Source organism: Pleurodeles waltl, chromosome 2_1 (genome assembly GCF_031143425.1).
Source record: "Pleurodeles waltl isolate 20211129_DDA chromosome 2_1, aPleWal1.hap1.20221129, whole genome shotgun sequence".
In the NCBI taxonomy this organism is placed as follows: domain Eukaryota; kingdom Metazoa; phylum Chordata; class Amphibia; order Caudata; family Salamandridae; genus Pleurodeles; species Pleurodeles waltl.
The window spans coordinates 586753858-586773431 of record NC_090438.1 but is presented as its reverse complement, the minus strand read 5'-3'; the positions used below and the strand labels follow the sequence as shown (position 1 = coordinate 586773431).

Genomic DNA, 19574 nt, shown 5'->3' with positions numbered 1-19574 from the left:
CAGTATGGGCAGAGAGCTGCTTGTTGATCTCTATCTCCGGGACTTCAGCTGGGAAGGGTAGGAATAAGATAGGCCTGCAATTGCTAAGATGTTTGTGATAGGCCGAGGGTTGCTTCAGCAGAGCAATGACCTTAGCATGTTTCCATCTGTCCAGGAAGTATCTGGTGAGTTGATGGTAGTAGTGAGGTTGGTACTGATCAGTGTGTTTCCCTGGTTGTATGTGTAGTTAAGGCAGAGTTCTGAGGATGATCCTGAATGGATAGTCTGCATGATTCTGGTGTCCTCTGTGGTGAATGGCCTCCAGCTTTTTAGGAGACGGGTGCTCCAGGTGGCATGGGAGATTGTGTGGTGATGTCCTCAATGGTGGGTTGGAGTGTAAAGTTGGAGTGGAGCTTAAGGATTTTGTTGTGGAAGAAGTCTGAAAGGTTGTCAAAGATGGTCTGTGATGGGGGTGATAGTGTTGGTGGCAGCCATAGGGTAGGTGAACTCCCTTATGATGTTGAAGAGTTTTTATTGCTGTGTTGGAGCAGGATTCAAGTCTGCTCACAAGGGTTGCTTTCCTGGCTTCTTTGATCTGTGTGTGATACCTTCTGAGGGCAGATTTGTAGGTGTCTCTAGAGGTGTTGTCTCGGCTGGTCCTCCATCTTCTTTCCAGCTGCTTGCGGTGGCATTTGAAGATTCTGAGGTCCTTGGTGTACCATCATGCTTGAGCACGAGTTCTAATGTGTGGGATTCTTTTTGAAGAGGCACGGTTGTTGGTGCAGTCTGAGATCCAGTTGTCGAATGTGGGTAGGTATTTCTGTAGGTTGCCAGTGAGGGTTGGATGGCTCGATCTGAGAGCATGGGTCCAGTCTGATTCTATTAAGTTGCTCCAGTTGTGGCTGACTTAGAGAGTCGGTTTGGGTACTTTGGGGTGGGGGAGCTGCGAAACTGATTTTGTTGCTGGGCATGAAGATAGGGTTGAATATTTGTCCAGCAGCATGTGTCAGGCACTGCACAAGATGTGTGAGTACAATGTTGGAGGAAGTCGTTGGTGAGGAGACTACTGAAAGAGGTACTGGGCCCTTGAAAGTCATTGGATCTGATGGTGATGGGGTGATGAAATCATTGAGGAGGCTACTGAAAGAGGTACTGGGTACTGGTAGTCAGTAGGAGTGGGTGCCTGATATGGTTGCAGAGTGGCTGATCTGTAGTTGGAAGTGTGGGTGTTCCATGAGTGGAGTAGTTTCATCCGAGAGGTATTGCAGGTGACGGTGTGCTTGTAGATGATTGTGAGGCCTCCTCCTAGCTTGTGAGGCTATTGTGGTGGATAATCTTGTATCCAGGGGGATAGCCATGGAGATGGTGGGGATTGAAGACAGGGCCAGGCAAGTCTCAGTAAGGAGGAGGATGTTTATGAGGTCGCAGATTTGGGGGTTGCGAAGCATGCAGGCGATAAGGTGTGAGGTGTGTGGAGTCGGTGGTGTGAGGGAAAGCTGCAGGTGAATCTGCAGTGAGCGCATGAGAAGGGACCGGTGCGATGCAGGGGCAGAGGTGGTTGCTACATCCGATATTGAGCGCTATCAAGGCATCAGGGAAGTAGAGGTGCTAGTTGGACATACAAGGGCCCGTGGCACTGGGCAGGGTCCTGACATGGACGGGTGCAGATGGGCTTGCCTATCAAGTGCCAGCGGCACAGTCGCACAATGCCAGCCATTAAGAAGGTTCTAGGAGTAGAGGAGTGTGGGGGCCTGGCTAGGGAAGAGAAGGAAAGCAGCAGGAGAAGGCAGTGGGAGAGGCACATGGGAGAAGGCGGGCAGAGAAGCAGGTATGGGGAGGATGAGGAGGGATGTTGGAAGAGTGTAGAAGGGGGAGGAGGGGAGGAGCACAAAAGCTGCGCAGGGAAAAATGAGCACAAAAGAGAGAGGCGAAAACAAGTGCAAAAGACACAAAGGCAAAATGGGCATAGAGGCAAACATGAGTGCAAAAGACAAAGGCAAAACAGGCACAGAGGTGAAAATGTATACAAAACACAAAGACAAAACAGGCACAGAGGTAAAAACGAGTACAAAAGGAAAAAGACAACTGGGCACAAAGCAAATAAGGCAAACACGAGTATAAAGCACCGGCACCAAAGACAAAAGGATTGGGCAGCATAGCAGGAGCTCACAGAGCACAGGTGCAGACAGGCGCAAACAGAAAATGCAGAGAGGCAGAGCCTCGGGCGAGACGGCCAGGCATGGAAGGGCCTTAGACTGGTCAGACAACCTTTCCAAAGTAAGTGGGAGCTGGGGCCTAGACACCTGCTCAATAGGGTCATGCAGCAGCCGCCATTAAAAGGTCCAAGAAGGGGAGGGGTGCATGGAGCAGGCCTAGGGAGGGGCAGAAAAGCAGCAGGACAAGGCACTGGGAGAGGCACACTGGAGAAGGCGAGAAGCAGGTGAGGAGAGGGGGAGGGGGAGAAGGAAGAGCATAGAAGGGAGTTGTGGAGGAGCACAAATACTGGGCAGAGCAGAACAGGCAAAAAGGGCAAAGCAAGCACAAAAGAGAGGCACAAATAAGTGCAAAAGACAAAGGCAAAATGGGCATAGAGGCAAAAAAAGAGTACAAAAGAGAAAAGGCAAAACAGGCACAGAGGCAAAAATGAGTACAAAAGACGGGCACAAAAGGCAACCAATTGGGCAGCAAAGAGGGCTCACACTGGGGCAGACAGGCCGGAATGGAAAACACAAAGAGGTGGAGCCTCGGGCAAGACGGCCGGGTCCGTAAGGGCCTTGGACTGATCAGAGGACCAGTCCAAGGTAAGTGGGCCCTGGAGAATAGGCGGTCACTTAGGTTATGTTATTTTATGTTATTGTCATTTGTGTAGAGCACTTGCATGGACTCAAAGCACTACTAGTTATCTTGGAGTTTTCATATTTGAAGAGTCTCAGTTCTCCCATGATGATATACTCTAGGCATTGCTTTTTCATCTGTCTTTAGATAGGAGGCATTGTCATGTTAAATGAGTTGAGGGTGTGTAATTTTGGCACGGTAAAAGTCTGCCACAAGCCTTTTACCGGTTTCGTATGCATCTATTATGACAGTAACATGGCTCCTTCACTTGTCAATTGGAGATAATCTTACCTTTGAAAAGTTTTGATATATGTCAGTTATGTCTCTGAAATTATTTTTATGTATGCTGTGTTTTGGTGGATGGTGAGGTTGGGAGCAATATGATAGGAAGCTGTATAGCATACCTTTGCTATGCTGGATGTAAGAGAGACGTTCTTTCTAATGTGTACTCTTAGATGTGTGTGTCTGTCATTTCATGGTATCAAGTAATCTGGCTTAGTTCTACTGAATTTAGCTGCATAGTAAAATCCCAATCACAAGGGCATTGTGGAGCTGTATGTGTATGAGCAAGCCAGGCCCTATAATCCAGAAGGAGGGCTGAGCAGAACCCAAGAATTATTTCAGTTACAGAATTACTGCTTAATGAGGAACACTGATGAAAATTGAATGACATAACGATTTGAACATCTATCAGAGTCACCATCCACCTTTTAAAAACTCCTCAGTTCGGAGTCACTTACCACACTCTGCGGGGGTTGGGGAGCATCATTTTGTGTTACGATACTGGCAACAGCTGAATTACACAACAACCTTCAGCAGCAGTCACACGTTTCTTTCTTTTCTTCCCTTTTTCACTGATGCTATACGATATCAAGAAAAAGCATTTTGATTTTCCCCTCACACTGTTTAGGAGCGCCAAAAAGTATTGGCAAAGCCAAAGGTGAGACGTATTTCAGTTTGTTTTCTCTCAATTTATTGATGCAAACAAATTTATGAACTGCATACCATGTTTGCTTTGAAATTGTTCTCGGTATTTATATATTTATTTCAGAATGGTCAGGTTATTAGTAACCACTACTATTCGATTTTCATTCTTTACGACGTACTTAATGTTCCTTTGGATCGCACGTTCATGCATTCCTTTGTCTGTATCCACAGAGAAGCATGCAAGTGTGCCTCTTCTGTTTCAACGTTGGCGCCCTATCTGTTTCACCAGTTTCCAATTTGTTTTAAAAATGTTCACCCTGCATTTCTGACCCTCGTGGTCTAAAACATTATGATGAACATGATTTAATACTGAATACAATCTGTGTTGTGCTGCCAGAAATTGTTGTTTATATCAAAGAAAATGTACCTTTGACGGTTTTAGAATTTTAGTATAGGTAATGCCAAGCAGCAACGATGCCAGAAGGCGTTTTATTTCAACCTCTTTCCCCTTTTGAAGGACACTCCTAAATAGTCATAATGATGCTGACATCAGCGCGCGGCGAGTGGGCCTACTTCGAACTGTTACACTTCTTGGTCTTTCCACCAATAAATCGCTGCCTTGGCACAGGACCGGGCTGGGAACCCAAAGCAGCCATGGCAATTTTGCCAGACCAGCCCCAGGGACGTGGGCGGAGGGGACTAAGCATTGCTGCTTTTGTTCTTTTGTTACTGGGGACCGATATTGCTGCACTACTGCAAAACCGGCCCCCACCACTGGAAAAAAGCCCCCACCCTTCCAGCCTACCGGGAAAACGGCCGATGCCCGCTAAGGCCAGTCCGGCCCTGCCTTGGCATCATGGGCACCTGTTAGGCTTGTATATGAACCATTTTTTGTGATTTCGACCAGCGCGGCAAGCTGTAGACATGCCTCAGGGGCACAAGTGCGTCACAAGCGAGTAACAAGAGCAAGCTCGACAGGGACGCAGCCTGAGAAGCTGTGTGTGTGGTTACTATCACCTTTTAGGGAAATGGCTTGGGGTGAGGCCTACGCTGCCGGCATGTGCCTGGTGTACGGCTTTGGCCATGGTTACCCAGGTCGGAAAACTATCAACTTTCCCTCACCGCCTAAGATCCCCGTTCGCTTCGCCTTAATCTTTCAACCAAGGTCTGTGTGACACAGACAGATGTGTTTTCTGTTAACTTGCAACATCTGCTGCAGATTAAACGATCCGCAATACTGTTAGCTAAAAAAAAAAAGCAGTCTGTGTGCTCTAATCTCTAGGGTGTGCTTTGACTGCACGGGATCAGAGGGATGCAGGAAGAGTCAGAGAGGAGACCCTCTTGTGTAAAGCCCGGCCTCTTCCCCCGCTCACTCCTCCTGCCCCTAGCTTGCCTGCGCCTCCTCTCTCCTCAGGTGCACGTGTACATTTTCAGCTGTTATGAACACAATGTGTAGCCTTTGAAGCCGGAACTTTAAAGAGCAGTTTTTAAGTACTTACAATGCAAGAACACTTAAGACATTTGTTCCCTTCGGGCTGGAAGTCCTCCCCTTCCTTATACTGTCTGCCTTCAAATACACAGCCTGAAAAGAGATGCAAGAAGTGACTGGGGCAAGCCCGCATTAGCAACATCCGTTTTTCTGTTCTGACATGCACAACATTGTATATTTATTAAAGGGACCTCGGCTCGTGCCACACCGCAGCCTCAGCAGACGACAGCTCTCCCGGCCATCAGTCTGTCCCAGTGCACCAACATTCCATGTAATAGCGTGGAAAGGGTGCTGTGGGTCCTGGTACAAGCAAGGAAATTGGCCCCTTTGGCTCCTCTTAGAACAGTAAAATACAGCAATCATCATGTTGAATGGGCCCCCGAGGGCTATGGGCCCGGTGCCATTTCACCTGCTGCACCAATGGTAGCTTCCATGCCTTTCATTCTGAGATGTGGGGGAAATTGCGCTCCTTGTGCAAATGGCAGTTTGTGCAGCCATCAGAATTCAGAGTGGTGCAATAATTATTGTATCCCAGACAGATTTCGCCAACAAAAACCTAGAGGGGTTTATCAGGGGTAATCAACTGGTAAAAAGGTAAAACATGTAAAATTGAGGACAGTAATTGATATCTTTATCTACTTTCAACTTCCGCCTCCTAAATCGACAAACTAACAACTGATCTCAAAGAGGGAATTCCATAGATTCGGGAACTGTGAGTGAATGTGTATGAACACAATGGGCCTTATTTATATGTTTTTTTGACCAAAAGTGTAACTTCTATGAACAAAACCCGATCGATGGGTGGAAATCCCTTGAACCTGATTCACAGAATGAAGATCAGTAACTATTTCTATCTTCAGATCTGATTTACTACAGAGAACAATCCATCAACATGGTGGATTCACAAACTTTTCTCTGGTGTTACCCACCCTGGAAATTTGCTCCTGCAAGGATCAAGCATAGGTGCTGTTCTGGGGTGGAGAAGATATTTTTTCATGATAAAAAATGTTTTCCCTGTGGAGGAAGAAAACCTTTTTGAACGTACTTTTCCACTCTCATGTCATGTGTACTCAAGGGGAATGGCCCCGGGACAGACAGCGTGTAACTTCTATTGGTGCAGAAGGAGCAATGGCGCAGAGGCCTGGATCTCTGGGGGATCGATTCTACCCTGATTATTGCTGTAATTTTCAATTCAAACAGATTACGGGGTAGAGACGTCTGCTTTCTTGCACTAGGACCCTTGACACAATGGCTTTGCCACTGGGACAGATAATCCATTGGAGAAAATGTAACGGAAAGGAGTTGACATGGACATCTATAGTTACTGTAGATTTGCAAGCAAACTATGACAGGATTCTATGAATTCACAAAAATAAAAAAACAAAGGTAAACCATAGGCACGAGTCTAGTATATGTAGATTTATACATTTTTGGTGAATCGGGTCCAACTCATGAAAGTTCAAATTCTGGCCTAGCTGGACCAGTAATCTGCTTCCAAGACAGATGAGCAATGCTTGTTACGGGACTGTACAAAAGGCTTGTTTTAAAACCCAGCTGTGACAATAACCAGACAGCTGTGCAATGCTGGCGACTCCACTGCCTAATCTAGAACAGTCTGTAATTCAACGAGAATCATGACGCAACAAGGGTCCACTTTCACTCTTAGATACCAGTTATCCCTCCAACCATGCATTGGCGGTGACTATGACTTGGACTGTGTACAGTGCTCTGCTGTCTTTCAGCTAGGTTTGCAATATATCAATGCCTTATGCATCCATAACTACATAGTATTTGTGTTTCTATAAAGACTGTATTATTATGATAATGCAAATGAAAACATAGGGTAAATTATTAATACATTTTAAATAGGGGTAAAGCAAAAACAAACAACTTATAGATGTGCTAACTAGTTTCATTATATCGAGGGCCACTGGAATTTTGCGATTCTACAGCTGTGGTGTTTTACCCATAATTATGCATTTGCCACTTAATCCACCATCTGCAAATATTACCACAAAAATAAATTGGTTTCTAGCTCAAACTAATCACAATTATGTTACCACTCAGTAGAAGGCCCTTGGTAAAGGTTAACTATTAACCTTTCAGTTGCTTATTGTTATATTTGAAGGTCTGACACTAATGAGGTGAAACCTTTGCCCAAACAATGTTACCACATATAGAAATGATAAAATAATTAAGTAATACTATCACAAAATGTGCCCACTATGCCACATAATTAGCCTTCGCTTACCACTTAATTTAGTGAACCCGCCCAGATCATTTTTCTCTCCTGATTCACAATTCTAGTGGTCCTAATTCTATCCTTTCAAAATGTGCAATGAAGGTTTTGTAAAGTATATTTTATTGGACACAGTGAATTACAACAGTCTTAGGACCTCATTACGAGGCTGGCCACTGCACTCCGGGTGGTTCGTACACCTCTTTATGACCCTGGTCGTTGGACCGCCAGGGGACCTCCATCCCTGCTGTCCCTGCCATCCCTGCCAGGAACATGTTGCCCGACGGACTGACGGCAGTCAGACTTGTGGTCAGCCATGGCAGAGCTGAGATCAGCCCCGCCATGCTGATCATGAGTCTCCTACCCACCAGCCTTTTCATGGCAGTTTAACCACCATGAAAAGACTGGCAGAAAGGAAGAGCTGGGTGATACAGGGGGGGGCTCTGCACTGCCCCCCTCCGCCCAGCATCCTTGGAATGCGCACTGTCTCTTCCCTTAAGAGAGCCAAGACCAATACCGTAGAACTGTTCCCACCGGTCAGTCCGGTGGGTACATCATAATACGACTAGGGTGAGGCCGTCAGGTTGACCGTGGTCCCATCCCCGCAAGTTTGATCCAACCTCCAAACCCGTAATGAGGGCCTAAATCTCTGATGGAGGGACCCCATAATCCTCTCAGGAAACAAACCTGCTTCATGTAGAATGGAAGTCTGGATTCAGCATTACATCTTAATTCACAGAGAAATTAGAAATCACATTTTTTGGTTGTTTTGAATTTTATAATTTTTTATGCTTCTAGACCTCTGTGAGTTCATAATACATCACTTTCACCTGGGGGGAGGTATATTATGCCTTCTGGGAAAAGGTGATTATAGAAAGTAACTCATTTCTGCAATAGCTGTTGGTAAAATATTCCACAGGGTCCATTTTACCATATTGATGTATGTGTAGTGTCCCAGCAGTATCTGAAGTTGTTACACAGCTTATGGATGCTGGTTACTTAGATCGCTCATACCCCCAGGATTGGCAGTGACCAGTACTGCCTATGAAAAGAGCAACTAAGAACCGATAAAAGTGGGAGCATTTTGTAGCCTCAACAGAGATACTGAAGGGCTATAAAAATAATGGACTAGAACAAAATACAATACATGGACAGGGCACATCATAACCTGCAACTCAACTCACTAGCATCACAACACCACCAGAGAATACAAGTTAAAGACTGTTGCAGGTGACAGCTGGGAGCCACACTCATTTCCATGGGATGAATATTCTATATGAAAAGTTGGTGCATCAATTGTGAGACAATTTCCACTGTACAAATCGCAGTACTAGGGTAGCATTGCATGTCAAACTTTCCTCCCATTGTCATCCTTTATGCAATGGACACTAGGGGATTGAATGTGGGCACCTCCCATATCACGGACAGACTATTAATGGCTACTGATTTCTGCCTTGAATGTCCTTTTGTTTGAAATGATCAAGCACTCATCATTGCAGTAATACACATAGGGGGTTATTACAACTTTGGAGGACGTGTTAATCCGTCCCAAAAGTGACGGTAAAGTGACGGATATACCACCAGCCGTATTATGAGTTCCATAGGATATAATGGACTCGTAATACGGCTGGTGGTATATCCGTCACTTTACCGTCACTTTTGGGACGGATTAACACCTCCTCCAAAGTTGTAATAACCCCCATAGAGCCCTGTAGAGTTTAATCCACAAGTTCTACATGGTAAAAGAGATGTTTATGCTTTTGTTTAAGAACAAATAAGCATTGTCAACCACAATACATTGAAATAAAATATTACAATAGATTGGGGGTTCTTTTTGGAGAAACCGTGCCCTATAATTTCAGGCATTTAAACACAAGTGTAGTGGCATTTTGGGTAATCTGACCTGCACTTTTGTGCTAGATTACATCAACACCTCACATAGTAAACTGCTCAAAGGAAACAAATAATTTCTACCCCGGGTGGTCCTGCCCACTGACAAAGGTTGATGGTGCTAAAACTCTGATATGCAGAGGGTGCCACAAAAAGATGTGTATAGACCGTCTAGATCTGGAGACATTTCTTAATATTGGTTCCAACGCTGAACCGATGAGCCTTTATTTGAGGAGAGAACAATATTCCAAGAGGCACTATTGTGTACATCCCACATTGCCCACGCTAGTTTGAAAGAGAAAATTGCACATTTTCTGAACTGTATCTATGACACTTGCTCATGAAACAATAACTCTGTACCACTTGCCCATGCTGAAATGCTGCACCACAAAACTATACATTTTACAAATAAAGTGTGGATGTTTCCATATTGCTTAAATGTAACACAAAATATAAATTCGCCAACAATGGAACCGCCATCTAAAAACTAATTACCTGGACAGGTTGGACAGCACAGCCCCGTCTGCCTCACTGGGTTTTTACAATGAACAACACACTGTGTTGCAAACTCAGTAACAACTCCTTCCTGCAAGAGAACGACAAACATTCATTACTGGGCTGCCTGGACCACACATATGCAATAGAAACTAGTCCGCAGCCAACAAAGCGAGGTACTTCTGCTCCTTGTGTATGTCTAAAGCGTTTCACACAGTTATAATGTCCATGTACAAGACGTCCCAATACCTCGAGGGCTTCATGTTTGAATTGGCTTTTGGGTCTACATTACTGTTTTGAGAGTCTAATATTTCAACTGCTCCGACTCACATCCGGCGAAACTTGGCAGGTGGGTCATTGGCCCAGAAGCATCTTGTTTACTCGAACGCGACTAAGGAGACTGGTGCTTTGCAAGAATTGGGTTCTTTCACGGTTTCATATTATATATATTAGCAGTCAGACATCATTTTATTCATCGATGTAATGTTGTTTTTAATGTATAGAAAAGAAGCGTGGTACAGAAACAACAGTAGATAAAACTAACGAAGGAACTACACAGGGACCCCATATTCATGAGTTTCGTTTAAACAACACCTTAAAAGATTTCACAAAATAACAACCCTCTCTGAAAAGAAATAACCCTAAAAACACGTAGTTCCCACCCATAAAATAATAATCAAAGTTCAAATTTTGCACGGCCATGAGAATGTGGCACAGGCCACTAAGTAACAATTCGTACAAGACTGGTGTGACAGGAGGTTCAGAAAGTTGAGCACAGTGCTTTTAAAAACAGTTCCATATATAGCTGTGCGTAGCAGCATTGCTTTTTTCTGTGAATGTCTCAAAAGATGAGTCATTGAGGCAGGTTTCTGTTCTCACATAAAGGGTTGACTTTAAAGCAACCTTTTCTGAACCAACTAATAAAGAAATTATGAAGCCGTGTCTTCATTCTTTTTAAGTGATGTAATCATCATCATAATGAAGATGGGTAAGAGGAGAAGAGTGGCTGATGTCGGTGTCAGGTGTAAGTCTGAACCTAAAAAAACTTCCTCCCGGAGACACAACACTTTATCCCAAAACAATAGCATGCACATAGTGTTTCAGGACGTTTGCTACACCTAAAAAAATGGTTGTCCTCTGAAAGGTCTTATTTCTTCATTAAAACGCAGATACTTCATTTTCTATAGATTATATTTTTTGCGGTGTGACTAGAAGTATTGAGTCGAACACTTTTACAAAATGTTTGGCAAAGATATTTTTCAAAGTTGTGTCAAGTTAAGGTCACCATGCTCACCTATTATGAACGATTAAGCTGCAAAAACTGTATATGGGATGGGTGGGATTCACTGTAGGAGTCTTTCCACGTGAATGAAAAGGCCTGTACATGAGAAGAAAGCATGAAAAACCACATATCAGAGCTTCTGCTCTGAGTCTTAATATGACAATTTCTTTGGCCCATGATACTCCAATCGTGGGAATAGGCCAATTTGTATGATCTCTCAAATCGCTGTCACGTTGATGTCAGCTAAGCTCCAGTCTGCTCCATGGCTTTAGAGGGCCAAACTAAGGCGGACTGCAGTGAATAGCATGAGTAAGGCATGTCAATTCGGCTGGAAAAGGTTCTTTATGATGGTTGTCCCTTAACTTTCCATAAGACTAAATGTAAGATTAGGTTATTCCTATCCACATTATAGTACATAATAGTATTAATGTGTGGTATAAGTCAGACTTGAAAAGTGTTTTTAGCTTTAAGTGAAGCTAATGCTGGGAAATCCTTAATGTTTGCATGTAACAGTGAGCATGAGTCACATGAAGCACATGTGACTTGTGTATAACTGGCTGTGTTGTGCACAGTAGATGCACCCCCTGATTGCACAGAAGAATTATTGATTTATACAAAGAGTGGGTATTCCAAAGAGTGAGTCATAAAAGCAGTTACGAAAGCCTGATTCAATTGGAATGGTGCATGCAAGCAAGGAGAGACACACAAACACACACACACACATGCATGCGTTCACCTACATACACACAAACACCCACAAGCACATGCTGAGCTGTAGCTCAAGAGTGAAAGATGTGGATCCCAGCTGAATATGAAGGAGTCAGACGTGCCTGGCTCCTACATATTCATTAGGGCAATGGCATTTCATAATACACAGATTTGCCACCCAGGGCCCCTTGCTTCCAAGACCCAACCACAATGCACAAATCCAGATTGTGATTTTGTGGGATTGCATATTGTGTACTTAGTGCCAAATCTTTGAAGCACATCTTGTTCATAGTGGACCAGAAATCCCAAGTCCACAAAACATGCCCCTTTCTCTATGGATTATAATTTATATAGTAAGCGCACATTCAAAGGGACGTTCATTAGTGCCAGTGACTGCACAATATTTTCGTTTTCCTTAAAGGTTACGCTCTTCTTCAAACTGGAAAAATTGTTTTTCTCCCAATGTTTCAGGTATAGTGTTTTATTGGTTGTGCCCTCTAGATTGTTGATACAAGTTTTCTGGTCGATGAACAGTAGACAAAGTACCTTCAATGTGATGCTTAGGGAGTGGAGAGTGAGGCAGATGAAAGAGACCTTCTGAGAAGAACCCCTTACATGCATCACCCTCTGGTTCCACAGAGAAGGATGTTAGCATATTTTGTCAAGGACAGGCATAGGGAATCCATGCTTGCATGGTAGACATTAATTGTTTATTGAGACCAAAACAACAGTTTTTGCTTGGAGTCGATAGTGAGAAACGTTTATGAATAATTTTCTGACCCTGGCAGCACTTTTCAAGGTACTTCATGATTACTATGCATTTGAGTAAACGTTTGCAGTCAAACAAGTACAAAAAAGTGATCTATGTTCTCTTCACATCAGCATCTCAAGGGCCGATATTGAAGTATCACCCATACAGCTGTAACGAGCGAGCTGTGACAAAATTTGTAATTCCTTTTTTATTATATATAGACTTTACAATTTGTCTAAAAGAAGTATGTATGTACTGATTTTAGATCAAAATATTTAGAATTCGTTTGATTATAGTAGGTATCTTTATTAAATAGGGTTTGACCTAAAGCTTTCATAGTCTCTGATATGTGCCTCTGAAGCTAACAACTATTCAAGTTGTGTGTAGGGAGAACTGCACACTCATAGTTACAATTCCTGAAGTTCTCCTGTAAACACCAAAATATTGTTCCAGCGATACTGCTATTTAGGTGGATCTTCACCAGTGTAGGACAATTTCTTAAACACAAAACACTTGTGCTGCACTCAGCAGAAGACACATGGACTTTACCTTTTGCATACATGTGCAACTGAATGTTCATTTTTCGGGTCAACACAATAATTTTGTTTGTAATATTGGTATTAAAGGGTACTTATCTTTAAAATTTCACGTAAAGGTACACTGTATTAGTCTCTATTGTATGCAACTGTTTAAAAGTATTTCCAAAAAGATACACACAGCTATAATGCTAGGATGTAGCTAGACCTAAGAATTTTAAATTATAATTCCCGTGGTTCATGCTTGGAAACAGCAAAGTGCTAAGAATTCCCATGATGTTGCTATGTAGGCAGATCTTTTTCAGAAAAAGCACAACAATCACATCCTCTGAGAATGCCATAAAGATAAAATGAATTTTTGGTTTAACACTCAATGTGAAGTAGCTAACATAGCATCTGTTGGTACTTAGTTATGACTGTATGGCCCTGAATTCGAGTGACTTATTAATCGTCCCCATAAACTTGGCTCCACTGAATTTCGCAGGAGGTGCTACCAGTAACTCTGGAGGACTGGAGTTGTTGGGAGGATTACAAATGTAAACCTGAGGGTCTCTTTAGAAATGAGGAATTACCCAAAGGTCAGTAATTTCAGGTCTGATTCTCCTGGTAATTCTTCAATTCTACCTGAATTTTATCTACTTTTAGCTGCTGAAATCCCCATGTCAAAAGAAACAGGTAAGTAGTGTTCCCACAGATATCTTAATTCTAATGGGTTCAGTAACTGCTATTACAGGGCCCATTGGATTTAAGAGGTGGCTTGACTATGTTTAAAATAGTTGGCGTTCCAAGAGAAAAACAGCAACAGAACTATTTGAAAAGTATCCATATACCACTAAGGGATAATTGCATGATGCAGTGGTGTTACACAAACTTGAATTAAAGCCAGAAAGACAAACTCCAATGGACAGTTGTCACCTGCACCTAGTCACAAGGTGACTTTAATCAATCCTGATTTTTTCAGTCAACAGTGCTAACGATACTGTGAGTGGAAAGCTTAAGAATGTGAAATTGAAAATGTAAGTCTAAATACTTGTGACAGAAGAAACAGGACTACCTAAATGTCACTTCATGACATCTTACCAGTTGCCAGCTATTGCATTGTCATTGAGGAGACAGAGAAGATGAGTACAGGGGCATTTTACATTTACTAGGAATCCATCCTGCAAAGGCTTACACAGAGAGTATGTTATAATAAGAGATGATGTTAACCGGGAAGCAAAACTGTGTCTAAAACCTTAGAGAGCAAACTAAATAAGTTCAATTGAACGGTCAGATTCTTAAGATGTGTTTAGATATGTGAATGCAATGATACACAGTATCCTTCTGCAAAGACCTAATGTTCCCAAAACGTACTTGCCAAAGAATTACATTATGAAAACCTACAAGCACAAACATAACACATCCAACTCCAAATAAAGTCAGAAGTATATGCATATTTCACAGAGGACCTACCTGCCTTCTGATTCTTCTCGACTTGCTAGTAGTGTTAAACACAGTTGTCCTTAGTGTCCTACTGATAATATTGATGGTACACATGGGGCTCTGGGACATTGAATTGATTTGCAACCCCCCTGCGTGACTGTTCCCAAACATTTATTACGGGAAACCGAACTCCAACCTTGAGCCCACTTTTTCAGATCTCCATAGGTCTTGATTCTTGGCCTGACCCTTTTTAAATTATACAAAGAGCCAACAGCTTAATGAATTTTAAGGCATGGTGTATGGATACACCAAAATGTCACTGAACAACTGGCCCTACATAAAGGTCCACCAGGAAAGACATACCCCACCTTGTACATGGTCTTTATGAAATTCAACACTGGATGTCACAATACCACCTCAAACTAAATTGTCAGAAAACTCATTTTTCTTGCTGTGCTCCACTTAGTTATTCCTCCCCATCCAGAAATGTTGCCACACTATTACCTCCATAGGCATCTCTCTTGCAATTGTAAAAAATATATAGGCCCTCATTCTGACCTTGGCGGCCGGCGGAGGCCGCCCGCCAAAGTCCCGCCGTCAGGTTACCGTTCCGCGGTCGAAAGACCGCAGCGGTAATTCTGACTTTCCCGCTGGGCTGGCGGGCGGTCGCCTTCAGACCGCCAGCCAGCCCAGCGGGAAAGAGGCTTCCACGATGAAGCCGGCTCGGAATCGAGCCGGCGGAGTGGAAGCTGTGCGACGGGTGCAGTTGCACCCGTCGCGTATTTCACTGTCTGCGCAGCAGACAGTGAAATACATGTAGGGGCCCTCTTACGGGGGCCCCTGCAATGCCCATGCCAGTGGCATGGGCACTGCAGGGGCCCCCAGGGGCCCCGCGACCCCCCCTACCGCCATCCGGATCTCGGCGGTCCGACCGCCGGGATCTGGATGGCGGTAGGGGGGGTCGGAATCCCCGCGGCGGTGCAGCAAGCTGCGCCGCCGCGGAGGATTCAATGGGGCCGCGGTACACTGGCGGGACCCCGCCAGTGGTGCCGGTCCGACCGCGGCTTTACCGCCGTGGTCGGAATCCCCATTGGAGCACCGCCGGCCTGTCGGCGGTGCTCCCGCGGTCCTCCGCCCTGGCGGTCAAAGACCGCCAGGGTCAGAATGACCACCATAGTCCTTGGTTTCGACTGTGTTGTTCTAACATCATGAATATTGCTTTTTCTGCACAACACGAGCTGCATCCCCTTTTCGTAAACAAGCTTATCTTCAAATTCATAGCTCAAGTTATGGCCGTGGAACTCTACTTAAATGACTTCCAATAATTCAATTGGCTCCTTTGAAAAATGTCCTTAATCCATCCTGAATGCAAGCTTAAGCTTCTATGACCACATCACATCAATCCTAAATGCATCGACTGGTACCCAATGGAAATATGACACATCTTTAAGTCTTCGAGACTGATATCTTGGTTCATACCCGAATCTCTCACAACATGCCAGAACTCCCGGCCCACGGACTCTTTCAGAAGGACAACAGGTATTTCACAACAAAAATACAAATAAATACCTTGCCAGTCATTCTTGCAGATATGCACGCTCCCAGTCCTGATAGGCCAGCGGGCTATTTATAATTCTGACCTGGCTCACGGACTATGTGTACAACAGACCAAAACTATATGTGCACATACAGGTGATACAGGTGACACTTATTCTAATCCTCAAACATGCATCATTTAATATGATTTTGTTATATGCGAAGTGGTTATATGTGAAATACATATATATATATATATGTGTGAAATAATCTGACTTGAACATTTCTTTTATGTTTCTTGTTTAATTTTTGGACAAATTATGTGAAATTACGCAAAAAACTAATTAGGTATTTTCTGGTGATTTTTCTAGAACGAGGTGTGTCAGTGTCACTTTTGGACGTGAGGATACTATTCGTACTAAAAGAAAACAACACGAAATAACACAAGTGCCTCTGTCCAATCGAGGAGCTCCGGAGCTCCTGGGATAGGATTTCAAATTTCATCAACTATGTCATGTAATGTGAAGGCTTAATTTCGCAGCATTTCGTGTAAAAAGTGTAACATGATATTGGACGAATTACCAGGAGTAATTGAAGTTTCGTACGGGCCTTTATTGAACAGGCAGTTAATCGCTCCACAGTTATGTACAGTGCTTTAATTCTCTCTTTCGTTCTGGTTTGCACTTTATAAAACTACACACAATAAAACAATTATGGAGATGTACATTATTTTAGATTGGGTAATAATGCTACTTTAAATGGCTATTTTCATAAACAGATCAACCATTTAATTTTAGTTGTTCTTTGCATGAAGTTCTTTCAGCAGGCAGATTATCATAAACCAAATAGCGAATCAGTTAGGGGTAGACACCCAGGAGCCTTGTCAAAGGAATGTAAAGATGCAAAGATCACTGTGTCTCTGAATCATTTACATGTAGATATGTGCTGAAAAACTCAAATTTGCTATGCTGAGGCTGTGCTTCCCGGCAGCTTCTGCTCAATGCCATTCCTCTATGGGTCAGGTAATGCTAGCTAGAATCCCCCTTATCTCTCCTGAAGGGGAAGCCCTGCTCTCATCCACTCCACTACTAATGTAAACAATCCAGCAAACATAAGCGAAGACTGGTGCCAGGCCTTCCTGGGAAGAGACACCCACTGCATACCAGCCGCTGACGGCCTCCGCCGGATCACGCTGAGCGCCGTTTTGTGCGCCTCACTGCCAAGCATCGCTGTTCGTTATCTGCAAGTGGCTGTCACAACTGTGCGCGTATTTCGTGTTATACCGGGTTCATCTCTAAACCATCTCTTGTTTTCTTTTAACTTTGTTCAACCTCTGAAGCTGGCAATTGTCGACCCTTGCATCAGGTCTGCTGATATTCATGCTGTTATGTTTGTATTCTGTTGCTTCAGTTCTTATGTGGTGTGCTTATCCTCTAGATTGTTTTCAACTTGTTACATTTAATTTATTACATTATTAAATTGTCTTACCAACTTGCGAAATTAGTTTTGTGATGTATCTTTGCTACTCTCTCAACTAGAACAAACGGGTCCTCCTAAATAGGACTCCCCTCAAGACATTAGCTCTGTCTGGTTTTAAAGCCCCACTGTCTTTAATATTTTAAATTATATGCATATAGCGAGATGTTAGTCAGCCCCTTCTTTTGATTATATGGCTTGATATCTCATTTGCCTTCTTACTTTTTAATGGTTTTACTCACAAGTCCTTCAGTATTTTATAGGAGTGTATCTGTTTTCTTGCTCCTCCCTTTGTGTGCTGCTTCCCCTTGCATACTCTCCTGCTCTCCATGCTCCTTCCTCAGTACCTACGCCGTTATTTCATGGATTACTCCATCCCTCTTTGTCAGGCTTTTAAAAAATAATAAGACACCCCCACTGCTCCTCCATTGCTCCTAATTCCGCTGTTTCTCAGTGACAACAACTTCCTAACCCCACCTCATTCACTCTTCCCTTTCTCTCAGCCCCTTCCCCCATCTCATGTTTTATAAAATATATATCTTTGGAGGCTCTGATTTGCTACTAGGCCACTTGTTTCTTTTTTTATGTTCTTACGTGCAGATTTTTTAACCTACCACTGCAACACTGGCATCTGCCATCTTGGAATAGTGAGTTGAAAAAAGACCTCTGAGTCAGGGTGAATAGTCTTGCGTGAAGATGATGCATGCGCATGTATGTTTCATTATGGAGTAGCCCATGGCGTTATGACGCACATTGTGTGAGAAGGCAACGTGACAAAGGGAATGTTGAGCTTATACACAAACTTTCTGACTGTATTAGTGTCTAGGCCACAGATAGACAGAAGAGTTCAGAAACAGAGTGTGGCAAGCACCTCTCCATGTTTTTGAGCTACGTTGTATGCAGCTCACGCAAGGACAAACATAGTGAGTTAGTGAATGCACTTTAGACAGAATAGTTTTGTGGAAAGCAACTGCACAACATTATTCTGCCCCTGCTCATGCAATAATGAAGAGCCCATAGAGCGCAGCATTTAGGATAGGAAATAAAGCCTGTTGAGGGAGGATCTGCAATAAGAGAAAAGGGTCCTGGGGTGTAAGAAAGTACCTTTTTTTAGCAATGTTACCCCCACTTTTTGTCTGATGTCAGTGTTGTTTTGACTGTGTTCTTTGCTAGCCAGGACCCCAGTGACTGTGCTCTCCCCCTCTAAATTTGGTTGCTTGGGACTTCACACACCTCACATTTGGCATACTGGTGCCCCATATAAGTCCCTAGTATATGGTACCCAGGGCATTGGGGCACCAAGGTTTCTCCATGGGCTGATGCATGTATTATTCTACCCATGGAAGCCCATGTAAAATGTGTCTGCAGGTCTGCCATTGCAGCCTGCATGAAAAGGTGCATGCACCCTTTCACTTTGGGTCACTGCACCAGGTCACTACAAGTCACCCCTATGGCAGGCCCTCCTAGCCCAGAGGGTAGGGTGGAGCTACCTGTGTGTGCCTCTCCAAACTCCAGCTCCATTACACTGGACATCATAAGCGTGGGGAAGCCATATTACCCATGTACTGGGCACGGGTCACTACTTGTGTCCAGCTACATAATGGTAACTCTGAACCTGGGGATGTTTGCTATCAAACATGTCTGAATCATACCCCAATACTGTGGCCAGTATCGGCTGTATGATTCCACGCACTCTTAGGGCTCCTTAGAGGAACCCCAGCATTGCTCCTACGAGCTTTCTGGGGTTTCCGGGCAGCCCATGCTGCTGCCAACCTTCAGACAGGTTTCTGCCCTCCTGCTGCTTGACCAGCTCAAGCAGAGGAAGGAAGGACAAAGGATTTCCTGTGGGAGAGGGAGGTAACACCCTCAGTCTTGGAAATACGTGTTACATCGATTGGTAGGCATAGCCTCCCCAAGCCACTAGTATGCTTTGAAGGGCACATTTGGTGCCCTCCTTGCATAAACTGATTTGCACCAGTCCAGGGACCTCCAGTCCCCGATTTGGTGCG

At 43.9% G+C, this 19574-nt stretch overlaps 1 protein-coding gene across 1 annotated transcript in view; it reads right to left on the bottom strand.

The window, feature by feature from the left end:
- The window catches only part of BMPER (BMP binding endothelial regulator), a 387098-nt gene that overhangs the window by 197631 nt on the left and 169893 nt on the right, over window positions 1-19574 (bottom strand). The window contains exons 5-6 of the mRNA XM_069215488.1: window positions 9855-9945; window positions 5241-5323 (exon numbers count right to left, since the gene is read on the bottom strand). Of these exons, the coding sequence (XP_069071589.1) occupies window positions 5241-5323; window positions 9855-9945 (174 nt within the window). The remainder of the gene's footprint in view (window positions 1-5240; window positions 5324-9854; window positions 9946-19574) is intronic.